The sequence below is a fragment of the Protomyctophum parallelum genome (assembly GCF_964188405.1).
Source record: "Protomyctophum parallelum genome assembly, chromosome: 14".
Classification (NCBI taxonomy): domain Eukaryota; kingdom Metazoa; phylum Chordata; class Actinopteri; order Myctophiformes; family Myctophidae; genus Protomyctophum; species Protomyctophum parallelum.
In genome coordinates this window covers 22,129,696-22,143,603 of record NC_139709.1, presented here as the reverse complement: position 1 = coordinate 22,143,603, position 13,908 = coordinate 22,129,696, and the positions used below count along the sequence as shown (strand labels likewise).

Here is a 13,908-nt window from a genome sequence, read left to right as displayed (position 1 = left end):
TGATGACGTGATTCTTTTTCTAAAAAATCTGGAACAGTCGATACCAGAGCTTATGGAGCTTATTAAGCATTTTGGCAGTATATCCGGATATAAAGTTAACAATTCGAAATCTTCTATAATGCTCCTCAACCCAAAAGAGAGGGCTAATCCGCCGAATTACGCAAGTCACTTTAGAACGGTAGACAAATTTACCTATCTAGGTATCCAGATTGTCCCTAAACTAGAAGATGTGGTAAATCAGAATTATAGCCCAATTATAGAGTCTATTACAGAAGCGCTGGACAGATGGTCAAATCTTCCAATTTCTCTTATAGGTAGAATAAATATTCTCAAAATGAACACACTCCCTAAACTGTTGTATTTGTTTCAGAATATCCCCTTGCCGCCCCCTGACGGCTTTTTTACTAAAATGGAAAAGTTGTTTCGTAATTTTATTTGGAATAACCGACGCCCCAGGCTCCGTTTGTCTTTGTTATATTTACCTTATGATAGAGGAGGGCTAAAGTGCCCTAATATGTTATGGTACTATTGGGCAGCTCAGTTGAGAACTATAATGTTCTATTATACAGAGAAGGAATCCCCCACATGGAGGAACATTGAATCACACTCTTTGAAGCTCCCACTGCCCGAATATCTTTACTCTAATTCGAGTAAAAAACTGATAAAATATACAGCTAATCCTATAGTTAAAAATATGATTAAAGTTTGGCAGGATGTCAGACTTTATCTTTTGGATATCCAACCCAGTTTTCGATTCAGCCCAATTTGGGGAAATGAACATTTCACCCCAGGAAGGGCGGATGGGGGCTTCAAGATATGGGCCAAGCAAGGGATTAAACAATGGAAGGATGTTTTTGACAAAAGGGGGAATCTATTCTCTTTTGATGAACTAGCTGCCAAATACAATTTACCCCGTACACACTTCTTCAAGTATTTACAACTCAGAAGCTTTATAGGGGTTAAACAGGTGAACTCTCTGACACTCCCTCCCCTGTCAATAATAGAAAAAGAGCTTATCAGGAACCCCTTTAATAGGGGCATCATTTCTGATTTATACTCTATGTTAGTAGAAATATCTCCTGAATCCTCTGAATCCAAATATAATGCATGGAAGGCTGATCTACAAGAGGAATTGACATTGGAAGAATGGAGCTCAGCCTGTATGGATGCTCATTCCCAGACGGGTAACACTCGGTTAAAACTGTTGCAATATAATTGGCTGATGAGGGTCTATATCACTCCAGAGAAATTAAATAAATTTAGTGCAGATATTCCAGACACTTGTATCAGATGTGGTAAAGACAAAGGTACACTTTTCCATTGTCTGTGGGCATGTCCAAGAGTGAAAAAATTCTGGGAAGAAGTGAGGAGGGAGATTCAGAAGATATTGTCGATAGATATTGAGCTTGACCCAAAACTGTTTCTATTAGGTCTTTACCCACCTGGCCATAAGATTCAGAGTAGCGAACAAAGATTTCTAGATTTATGTTTACTACAAGCCAAAAGGGCTATAGCCTTATCGTGGAAAAAGATAGGCAAACCCAGTATTGCTCAGTGGTTTAGGGAGTTATCATTGTGTCTTCCTCTGGAAAGAATCACTTACACTTTGAAGAATAAACAGGAGATGTTTGATAAGATATGGGGACGGTTTATCGAATATATTACGGTTAATGATTTATCTTATTTAATGGTGGAAACTGAAAATGTGTAATTGTATTCTCTGCAGCTGTTTGATCTTGTGGCTATAAGGACTCTGTTGTTACCATTCTAAGTGCCCTTATTTTATTTGATTAATACTGTATTTATATATGTATGTATTGTATGTTTTGTTTGTTTGTTTTTCATTTTAAATAATTGTATTGTCTGTATTATGTATTGTTTTGTTGTACTGTCCGTTTGTCTAAAAAAAGAAATGCAATAAATATATTGTTAAAAAAAAGAAATAGCCCTTTAGAAAATGTCCATAGTTTTATTTGGGTCCCATGGGGGTTCCTTCTTAGGAATGTAGTGGAAGAGAAGTACAATATTTTGTCTTTGAAATGTGGTGGAGTAAAAGTCATAAGCTTCCAAAAATAAAAATGTGTATACAAATTTGTTACTACGCACCACTGTGTGTCAGATCCCAGAAGACCCTTGCAGCAGTGAGCCGTGGCGTGCGGTGGACCAGATGGTCGCTACCATGTGCATCAGCCCCTCAGAGGAGACCCTGGCCATCAGCACAGACCGAGGTCAGCTCTACAGCGTCACGCTGTCCTCTGCTGAGATAAGCAAGGTAGAGACCTGAAACTGCCTGCCGCCACACAACCCAAAATACATAACCACCACACCAACATTTCTGCTGTCTCTCCTAGTCTCCTCCAATAGCAAAATGAATATCTCCAGATCATGTCACTAGTCTAAACTTCCTTCCCTATACTACTCTTTCCACACCTTTGTACATCCTTTTGTACCATCCATCATTTCCCTTTGTCTTTGCTTCCTGAATTTTTTGTTGTTTCCTTCCTTCGTTAGGTGTATCGTGTATGTGTCAAGATTTCTGGTTGAATGTGACTATGAGTACCAGTAGGGGCAAAAGTGGCGCTGTTGTGCCAGAAACAGAGAAAGAGAGATAGTGCTGCACTGTTGCCTGCTAATGAGAGATAGACAGAGAGAGAGAGAGGGGGGGGGGGGGGGGGTCCCCTGGGGGGGGATTTGCACCACTCATTTCACACGGGTGTGATTTTTTTGTAAGAGCTGACTTTCACTAGTTGCTACTCCTCAAAGTGTCTCTTGTGCCAAGATTCTGCAAATTCTGAGTATTCTTTTGCCCTGACTTGCACCTGTGAACATTGTCCACTAGGGGGAGCAAGCACATTTTGAGTTCCTGTCCCACTCCTTCCACTCCAAGCCCATCACTGGCCTGTCCATCTGTATCCGTAAACCCCTCGTGGCCACCTGCTCCGTGGACCGCTCCGTGCGAATATGGAACTTTGAGACCAAGTAAGAACCGGCACAAACCTTTTTGGTTCATCAAATGTTTTACCTATCTTCATATAATTGGTCCTCACTAATGTTTAAAAAAAAAGAGAAGAAAAAATAAAAACAAAATTGACACGGTCTGTCTCATATAGGAGGGCTGTGGGCAAGAAAACAGAACAGAAACCCGTCCACCATGTGGCATCATGATCATCAATGTAATTCTCATGCTTTTAAGTAAAAGTATCAATGCCACAATGTAGGAATAGGCCTACTCTGTTACAAGTCCAGTATTCAAAATGTACTTGAGTAAAAGTACAAAAGTATTGGCATCAAAATTATACTTAAAGTACCAAAAGTAAAAGTACTCATTGTGCAGAATGTCCCATTTCACAAGTTTAAAATGTATACAAATATTTTGAAAATAGCAATGCAATGTAATGCATTGTGATTGTATCTGCTATTGTCTGCTATTTTCAAATGGCCAACAAGGGCTGAAGTGGTTAGTGTGTTTTGTAATAATGATAATAATAATAATAATAATAATAATAATAATAAAATCTACAAATTATCTAGAAAACGAAAGTTTTCATATTGTAGTGGAGCTCTGTTCCTCTGAGTGGGGTAAAAGTATTGAAAATTGTAAATACTGAAGAAAGTAAAAAGACCTTAAAATTGTAGTACAGTATTACTGTACTTAAGTAGTACTGTATTTAGTTACCTTACACCACTGCCCATTTGTGGGTCATGGTCCCATCTTTATGGGTCACGACGAGTACATATCCAGGGGTCTACCAGGGGCATCATTTGGGGTCTCCGGGGATGGCAGTTGCCATGCCCTAATGTTCACATTTAACCTCAAATTCAGTTATTTTTATGTGACACATGTTATAGATATGCGTTTTCTTGTCCATTCCGTACAGTACATGTATTAACCACTTGACAACCTAACCAAGATAACCTGTCATCCTTATTTTGGGCAGGTCATTATAAGCAAACATTTTCAAACATTTTCTTTTCTCACCCTCCAAAGACATAGCGAAATGAGTGGATCTACAGGCTCACAACTCATTGCGTTACGATCCACAATTTCTTCTATTTGGAATTGCGTCTTAGGTTAGGTGCTCTAACTCCGAGGTTCACTGTGCGTTGTGTTTGTGATGATCAGTGTGTCGAAGCTCTGTTAATAGTTCCAGGAAGACGCCTTATACCTGTGGTTCTCAAAGTGGGGTCTGGGGTTCGGGGACCCCCAGGGTTCCTTGAGGGAGTTCCAGGGAGTACCCAGCTAAACGATAGTTAGGAACCAAATGGGCTGTAACTCAGAGAGTGTACAAATGGACCCAAATGGACCCTATCAGGTACATTTCGTTCCATTTGTACACTGAGTTAAATTTACATTGATTTTACAATATAAATTGTGGTCCCAGAGATGCCATTAAATGTGGGTCTGTACTCTGTAGCCTAATTCTAGTTAAACTAGGGATCCCTGAAAATAATTTTAAGGGTCCTTGACATGTAAAAGTTAGAGAACCAATGCCTTATACAGTGTGTTGCGTCTGTGGCCAGTGTGCTGGAACTGTATAAAGAGTTCCAGGAGGAGGCGTACAGCGTGGCCATGCACCCCAGCGGCCTGCACATCCTGGTTGGTTTCTCTGACAAGCTCAGGCTGATGAACCTCCTCATCGATGACATCCAGCCCTTCAAGGAGTTCACTGTGCGCGGCTGTCGAGAGGTACCGTATAAGAGCGCCAGAGGCGTGTGAGTATGGCTGGAATCTCCCTGCAGCTGTGCGGCACGGCGGAGGGCTATAGAGCAGAGAGCATAGAGATTTACAAAAATATTTATATCCATTATAATATAATTATAATTAAGCCTAGAATCAAGCCATCCAGGATTTAAATTAAAAACGCTAAACAAAGGATATTTCTTAACATAATTACAGTAATCCTTAATCATACTCAAGGGCATTTGGAGAGAAATAAGACAGACTAATATTTTCCTGCATAAGGTTAAGGGTTCCACAACTTTCAGCAGCTTCCCTTAGGGAAATTGAATTTCAATCTTTGTGACATATGTTGCTAGACATTTCTTGGTAAAGAATTTATTCCCAGATTGGACATTTCTCCGATAATATTCCCTTTGTCTGTCTGTCTCTCTCTCTCTCTCTCTCTCTCTCTGTCTCTCTGTCTCTCTGTCTCCCATTCACTCACTCACTCACTCTCACCTTTATTTATACAGTACAGTTGAGGGCAAGCCCTCATTTTCAACGTAGCCGAGGTTACAATACACAAAAATACAGTCACAAAACAATACATCAAACACAACATTATAAATCAGGGTAAATTACAAAGGAACTTTATACAGAACAACCATCAGTAAAATAAATCAATTGAAGCAGGAGCAATCACGGTGAAAAATATTCTGGAGCATTCCTTTGAACTGACCGAAGGATGGCAGGGAGCTCAGTTTGAAAGAGTATTGGAGTTCATTCCATGAAGTTGGGCCATTGACAGAAAAAGCTGTCTTGCTGAGGAACCTTGAACCTTAAGAAATCACTAGAGCAGTGAACTAACTCACTCACTCACTCAGCATGCATGCTCTCTCTCTCTGGGCTTTATTGGCATGAGAAAACATAGTTTACATTGCCAACACTGTGGTTTGTCCATCTCTCACTCACACGCACACACACTCTCTCTCTCTCTCTCTCTCTCTCTCTCTCTCTCTCTCTCTGTCTCCCACTCACTCACATGCACTCACGCATGCTCTCTCTCTCTCTCTCTCCCACTCACGCATGCACGCATGCACGCACGCACGCACGCACGCACGTATGCACGCACGTACGCTCACATGCACGCACGCTCTCTCTCTCTGAGCTTTATTGGCATGAGAAAATATAGTTTACATTGCCATTGTTTGTCCATCTCTCCTCCAGTGTGCTTTTAGTCATGGTGGTCACATGTTTGCCGCTGTCAATGGAAATGTCATCCACATCTACTCTGTCACCACCTTCATGAACATCCTCAATCTGAAGGGCCATAATGGGAAGGTGAGCATTCACATCGCATATAGATCTGCTTGACCCAGTGTGCAACACTCATCTTTATGTAGATGAGTGTTGCATCTGACACGTTAGGGAGCGATTGTTTTTTGTGACCCTGACCATGGCCGTGACCATGACAGAGGCGCGCCGTCTCTGGTGGTCTTGAGCGCCGAACGAGGCGCTAGCCTAGTCCACGCGTTTGTCAATACGAGACAACATTTCACTCCAGTTTTAGCATCATTACACACTATCAAACAGTGCCATTGAGCCCAATTGTTTGCTCTGTTGACCGGCGGCAGGTGCGGTCTGTGGTGTGGAGCCTGGACGACAGCCGCCTGGTGTCGTGCGGCATGGACGGCGCAGTGTATGAGTGGAACTCGCTGAGCGGCAAGCGTGAGTCGGAGAGCGTCCTCAAGACCTGCAGCTATACGGGCGTGGCCGTGTCTTCAGACACCAAGAGCATCTTCGTCGTGGGGACGGACCTCACCCTGAAGGAGATCCACGACAATCAGGTGGGACCCAGGATGTCTCCCTTGTCTGTCCCTCGCTTATTAAGGCCTATTCAGACTCCAGGTTTAGGTGATAAGGTGACCACCGAAACGGTGGTTAGTAAAAAGAGAGAGATGTGTTTGTGTGAGCAGTGACCACCGCGGTGTGACGTCATGTTGTAGTTTGTGGTGGTCACCTAACCAAGTGTTTCTCAACCTATGTACCGCGGCACTTTACTGTGCCTTTGATCTGTCCAGGTGTGCCTCGAGATTTTGACCGAAAGTAACACTAGCCCTCCCCCGAAAGCGATAGCTAGGCGTCCTATTGTTGCGTCGTTGTTGTTGTCACACGTCTAAATAGACGTGCGAAAACAACATGACGACGGAACAATAGACTCTTAACGACCATCGGCCATATAAATGTTAATCGCCTGGCAACTTTACTGTATAAATGGGGCACAGACATGGCATTCACATTGTACAGCTACTACAAGATGGAACCAGCAGCAAAAAAGAGATGCATCCAGAAGACGCTACATTTCGTTCCCTCCAGAAAGACACCACCAGAACCCGACAGCACAGACAGCGCCGCCGTGTCACCTGCATCTGATGACGGCACAGCAAGCGGTCCCTCGCCGCCGGGGGGAACGGCGACTACTACCAACGCAACGCCTACAAAGAAAGCCCCTGCCAGACTGTACCGTGATGATTACATGAAGTTTGGCTTCACGTTTACTGGGGATAAAACGTACCCGATCCCGCTGTGTATAGTTTGTGGATTCAAGCTTGCAAACAGCGGCATTGTTCAGAGTAAACTGAAGCGCCACCTTGATACCAATCATGATGAACTCGCTACAAAGGACAAACACTTTTTCGTGAGCTTGAAAGAAAAAAAGGAGATGTTGGCACAGTTAAAAATGCCACATACATTGGCAGAAACAGTAATAGCCAGAGCATTCAAACTCGCGGGGGGTGTGGGCTTGGTCCCAGCAGATCTTGCAAAGGAATTAGCAAATGTGCCGCTCTCAGATAGCACAATTGGGCGACGCATTGAAGAAATGTCTGCAGACATCGAGAGTGTTGTCATACAAAAATAATGACGAGTGGTACATTTGCACTGCAAGTGGATGAATCAACAGATATAAGTGGACACGCACAGCTGTTGGCAAACGTGAGATTCATTGATTGTGAATTGTGTGTGCACTGTCTCTGTCCTTTTCTTTCTCTTTAAAGTTATTTGACGAGTGCTGTCATGTGGGTTTTTAAAAGTATATTGGGTTCATATATATATATATATATTATATATATTTAAACGTATATTGGGTTCATATATATATTTATATATATATATAATATATTATATATATATATATATAATATATACCGGTGTAAATATATATATTATATATAATATATATATTTACTATATATATATATATATATATATATATATATACACCGGTGTGTATATATACAGTATATACACACACCATATATCTAGGTGTGCCCCGAGATTTTTAGGCTATGAAAAGTGTGCCCCGGGACAAAAAAGGTTGAGAAACACTGACCTAACCTTATCGCCTAAAACTGGAATATGAATAGGCCGTTATTATATATATAGCGTTTATTAAAGACGCTAAAGGCTTTACCTCTCCCAGTCATTCCGAACGCTTCCTGATTAGTGTTCATTGAACCAAGTTAAGCCTCTATACTTGGTCCTATCGCGAATAGCGAAAATAGCTGACCTACAAGTTCACCATGTGTCACAATGTGACATGTAGTGCGCTCATACAGTACATGTGGAAAATGTTCCAATTGTTTGAGTATTTATTTGAGTAAAGGTGTCTGCACACTGCTGCGTTTAGAGTGTACTGTAAGTTATGGAAAGAAGTTATGAGAGCTTATTTGGGTTATCTTTTTAGCATTATTTTGTATAAATCGGTGAAACCGTGACTCTTTCAAACTGTTAATAAAGTATCAGTATCAATCAATCAATATATTAAGACAACACACTGACTTCACTGACTTCAGCAAAGTAGTGAAAGCCAACAAACATACTGTGCACGTAATGCATATGCTGTACGTGTAGTACGTGCTGTATGCGTAGGATATGCACATATAGTACTACACATACTGTATGAATAATACACAATGAATAATGTACTTATAATACAGGTTGAAAATGACACAGTCCCACTATTCTCCATTCACAGATAGTGAGGGAGGTTCCTGGGGACGAGGTTGCCCACACGACCATAACCATGTCCCGCTCCGGCAGGGCTATCTTCACAGGGACCTCCAGCGGCACCGTCAGGGCCATCACCAACCCTGTACCTCTCCAGAAGAGCTGGGTGGAGTACCAGGCCCACTGTGGGGCCATTACCAGGGTGGGAACCCTTTAAGATCTGAGACCAGATTTTACAAAATGTCTTCTAAATCCTGACAGTTTTCGGAAAAACGTATCAGTGGTGCTCAAACGTTTTTTCATCACTGTCAGGCAGAAACCTCTTATTTCCATGTTTTAACTTTTTGTGTTTTTTCATAAAGCGTGTGTTTTTGCTCCCCCAGATGGCGATCACATTTGACGACCAGTTCCTTCTCACAGCATCGGAAGACGGCTGCCTGCTGGTGTGGAAGATCATGGACAAGGAGGCTCGCAGCCTCCGGAGAGACAAGGAGCTAGTCTACACCGAGGAGATCCTCATCACCAAGTCTGACCTGGAGGAGAAGGTCTGTCTCTGTCTCTGTCTCTGTCTGTCTGTCTGTCTGTCTGTCTGTCTGTCTGTCTGTCTGTCTGTCTGTCTGTCTGTCTGTCTGTCTCAGGGTTGCTGTGGATCTTTAAAAAGGTTTTAAATACATGTGTGTAAAAATAAGGCATTAAGAGACATGTTTTGAGGTTGGAGATCGGCTATTTTTGGCAAATGTTCCAAATGAATCCTGGGATTCAAGTGGGTAACTGTTAACTGAATGGATCCAGCTAGTTGAAAGTATCTCCTTGACGTCTGACGCCTGTCCGTGTCCGTGTCCGTCACTCTGCCAGAACCAAAACATGCTGGAGTTGAAGACGCGTGTGGAGGAGCTGAGGATGGAGAATGAATACCAGCTACGCCTGAAGGACATGAACCACAAGGAGAAGATCAAGGAACTCTCTGAGAAGTTCATTCAGGAGATGGAGTCGCTCAAGGCCAAGAATCAGGTGCACTGAGCTTGTAGATTGGTGTTTTGGCTAAGATATTTGATGTAGAGGTGGCCTAGTATAGTCCATCAGGGACTCCGGTCAGTAGTGCTGAAGTGGTTAATCAGACTAATCAGTTTAGTCAATTTGGTAAAAATGTATTCGAAATCGTTCATCGTTCATTCATAAATACAATCCCCAAAAGACCTACACACACTTTTGGATTATTCGATTAATCAAAAATGTAATCTCTGGCCTGGACGGTTAGCTCAACCGTCTGGGCACCTAGGCTGCTAAGCCAGCCTGACGGCGTGCCGCGGGTTCGACTCCCGATCCTGACGGCCTTTGCCGCGTGTCATCCCCCCATCTTTCTCCCCATTTCCTGTCAGTCTACTTTCAACCTATCAATAAAAGGCATAAAAAGCAAAACAAAAGAAAAGAAAATGTAATCTCTAAGAAAATAATCGATAGCTACAGGTAACTGGTAATGAACATGTCCACCCCTGCTGTGGCTTTTAGCAGTACAGTCATGATTCAAGCTCCCAAAGCACTTAGGTACAGTAACCTTTGGGGAGGATTTCATGAGGCAGTGGCATAGTTTTCGATTTCACTCACTGTAAATGGTGCATTTATATAGTGCCTTTATCCAAGGCGCTTTACATAGATTGTGCATTACATTCACCCATTCACACACACATTCATACGCCGATGGCAGCGGAAACCATGCAGGGCACCAACCAGCACATCAGGAGCAATTAGGGGTTCAGTGTCTTGCTCAAGGACACTTCGACACTAACTCTGGGTGAGCACGGGTTCGAACTGGCAACCTTGCGGTTACCATCCAGCCACTCTACCCCTGAGCCACCTGAACCACCGCCGCCGCAAAAGCATTGCATACAATTCTTGTCTCTCCGCTTCACCATTGAATAATTGCTGAAAAGACCCCTCAAAAAAATGAAAAAATATATGAAAGCACTATTTTGTATGCTTCTTCTTCTATTATATTAGTCTCCCTGAAACCCTCGACCCGCACCCTCCTCCATGCTCATCATACATACTGCCTCAACCCCGTCACGGCCAACCTGCGCACCATGGGTGACAGGGCCTTCTGCACAGCTGCCCCTGAACTGTGGAATGCTCTCCCCGCACAATTGAGAGCGCCACAGTCAATCGACTGCTTCAAGAGAGGACTAAAGTCCTACCTTTTTAATAAGGCCTTCCCCCAAACCCACTGCTTTTATTCCCTGACCAATAACACAGTTTCTTTTTATGCTAAACTGTGTGCTTTTAATCGTGTAATGTTATTTTTTTCTGTATTTTACCTATTGTTTAATATTTTTGCCTAATGCCTACTGTAGCACTTTGAGATTCAGAGGAATGTAAATTGCATTATAAATAAAATCCATTATTATTATTATTGTTATTATATCACTCTAGTCCCTGAAGACTGAGAGGGAAAAGCGGGACCTGACTCACCAGGCAGCGCTCCAAGACCTAATGGAGAAACACTCCAGAGAGATGCGGGATTTAGGCAAGAGAAACCTTTTTGTACTCAATTCATTGGTACAGCTTGAAAAGAAAAAAATCACACCCGTGTGAAGTGAGGGGTGCTCTTCTCATCATCATACATCACCATGACGTAAAATAGACACTATGCCTATTTGCTCAGACACTATGACGTAAAATTCTCCATTCATTGTCAACGGGAATTTAATGTTTGTTTAAGACGAGGTTTGTGGACTGTAACCAAAAGCTGGATGTAGGAGGGGCTAGCGTCCCTCAAAAAAAAAAAAAAAGGTTATTTGACAATTCACAATTCAGCATAGCATGTTTCAAGCTAAACTAAAAATTGGCCAAACAAATGGGTGAAAATGAACATTTAAAATACATTTTCATAAATATATTTTATTTTTGATATATTTCAAAACGTCCCTCTTAATACGCCTGATTCATGCTTTGTCGCATGAGACGTGACGAAAATAGCAGACCTACAAGCCCACAGCTTGTAGCAAAGCTTGCAGCAAACAAGCTTGCAGCAAACAAGCTTGCAGCAAACAAGCTCAGAGCTTGTAGGCCTGCTATTTTCAGTGTGTGTTATTCTCTCTCTCTCTCTCTCTCTCAGACACACACACTATCTATGTATTTATCCCTTGATGCGCCTCTCTTAGAGTCATCTAACGACCAGAAGCTCCTGCTGGAGTATGAGAAGAGCCACGAGCTGCGACAGAAGAGTCAGAACATGCAGGACGACTCCCAGAGGCAGCTGGCGGCCACGGCAGAGAGCCGCGAGCGAGCCCTGGAGGAGCTGACGCTGTTCTACCAAGCCAAGCTGCAGGAGAAAGAGCTGCTCCTGGGACAGGTAGGTCTGCCAGGGGATATGTGGAATGCCTCATTTATACTTGTTTTTTAATAATAATCTAAATATAGTCTAAATATACCAAGTAAGTAACTAAGTTAAAAAGTTCAATATTCGCCTCTGTGATATAGTGGAAGTGAGCATAAATCATTGAAAATGGACAAAGGCAAGTACAGGATAAATGTGCCCTTGTACTTAAGTGTTAGTACTTGAGTAAAGGATGCTATAGTTACTTTCCACCACTCTTTGCAGGGCCAAGACGAGGCGAGGCAGCAAGCGTGTGAGTTTGAGGAGATGAAGAAGCAGGCGGAGGAGGACGCCGACCGGGAGATTCACGACATGCGCGTGGCATATGAGAAGAGGCTCCACGCCGAGGAGGAGACCAACCTGAACCTCCGCGGAGAGAAGGGCATCATTACCAAAAAGGTGACGATGATGAGAGCTCTCCTCATTCACAATGAATTGTCTAGCATCCATATCCTGGCGGGAACGTTAGCCAGAAACAGCACAACTACAAGCTCACAACGTGTCGCGTCGGCTGTTTTTGACAAATTGATTTGGGATCGGTGGACACTGTACACAAAAGACTTGTACAAAGCCAACTCTGGTCCAGGTCTAGACTCTGGAGGGTTTAAGTTGGATATGTAAGCATGAAGGAAAATACCAGATCTACAAGCTCATTCAAGTACTTAACAGAAATCAAAGCGCTCGGGTGGCACAGTGGTAACGTGCATTCCCACCGCCACAAAGGTTGTGGGTTCAAATCTACCGTGCTGCAAATCCCTGGCTTTATCTAGCATCTACACGAACACAATTGGCGGGTTGTTGGAGGGTGGGGGGTTATATTGGTCATCGCACGCACTCCTACGGGCCTGTCAGTGGGGAGTGTTGAGCAGGAGGAGTAGAATGAAGACTACATCGTCCTGGTGGGGGCTTCTCACTGGCAGGTGAGTCCGTCCGTAGAATACAACAGTATTGACAACACAGAAATGTGTGTGGGGAGGAATCGATTAGCTGCATAATGACTAAATTGGGGAGAAGAAGTTGTAAAAACAAATTGGCTACTAAGAGGAAATAAACTTTAATCCAAAATAGCGATATTAAGTTAACACTCAGGTGGCGCAGTGAGTTTAGAAAAATAATAATTAACTCAACTAGAAAATACTAGCCTTGCTGTGTTGGTAGTAGTTAAGAATCAACCATTCATTGTCATGGAAAATATTGACCTATAACCTACTGACCTTTCTCTCTATCTCTGTCTCTCCCTGAACGCCCCACCCCATCTCCACTTCATATTCTGGGTCTGTGTGTGTGGTGGGACATATTATGTACCACTGGGTGGTGACCACAGCTGGCCAGCTTGCAGAAGGAGATAGACGACAGGTGCTCTGATATTGTCAAGCTAAAACACGAGCAGAAGAAGCTCCACGACCTGATCCACTCCCTGGAGAGAGACATCCAGGGCCTCAAGAAGGAGATCTCTGAGAGAGACGAGGCTATTCAGGACAAGGTGGGCTCACCGCATTGTCTGTCTGTCTGTCTGTCTGTCTGTCTGAAGTCATGTTCATACAATTGGAAGGTTAACTGTGGAGCAAAGTGAAGTGTGTCATTATACCGCCAGTTTGAAGGAGCAATCAAATCCGCACAAACTATAGTATCATGTTTGCTCCCCAGTCAGATTTTCACCCGAAGCGAGCATGCGAGGTGGATAATTCCACATCTGTCTCTCTTTCTCTCTCCTCAAATAGTATATCATCATCATATCATACTATAATTCAGTCAATGTCTGTCTGTCTGAATGTCTGTCAGAAACACAGCCGTATCTCCTCACCGCCTGCACCAATCACTCCCACTTTTCACACAGGCATTGACCTTAATAATATGGAGGTCCTAA

General features: G+C 43.0%; 1 protein-coding gene across 1 annotated transcript in view; it reads left to right on the top strand.

The window, feature by feature from the left end:
- The window catches only part of cfap57 (cilia and flagella associated protein 57), a gene marked incomplete at both ends in the record, with an annotated part of 37,832 nt that overhangs the window by 6,988 nt on the left and 16,936 nt on the right, over window positions 1–13,908 (top strand). The window contains 12 exons of the mRNA XM_083782665.1: window positions 2,120–2,272; window positions 2,840–2,979; window positions 4,522–4,687; window positions 5,888–6,001; window positions 6,295–6,507; window positions 8,697–8,870; window positions 9,052–9,213; window positions 9,524–9,679; window positions 11,096–11,189; window positions 11,827–12,017; window positions 12,267–12,440; window positions 13,366–13,524. Of these exons, the coding sequence (XP_083638791.1) occupies window positions 2,120–2,272; window positions 2,840–2,979; window positions 4,522–4,687; window positions 5,888–6,001; window positions 6,295–6,507; window positions 8,697–8,870; window positions 9,052–9,213; window positions 9,524–9,679; window positions 11,096–11,189; window positions 11,827–12,017; window positions 12,267–12,440; window positions 13,366–13,524 (1,896 nt within the window). The remainder of the gene's footprint in view (window positions 1–2,119; window positions 2,273–2,839; window positions 2,980–4,521; window positions 4,688–5,887; window positions 6,002–6,294; window positions 6,508–8,696; window positions 8,871–9,051; window positions 9,214–9,523; window positions 9,680–11,095; window positions 11,190–11,826; window positions 12,018–12,266; window positions 12,441–13,365; window positions 13,525–13,908) is intronic.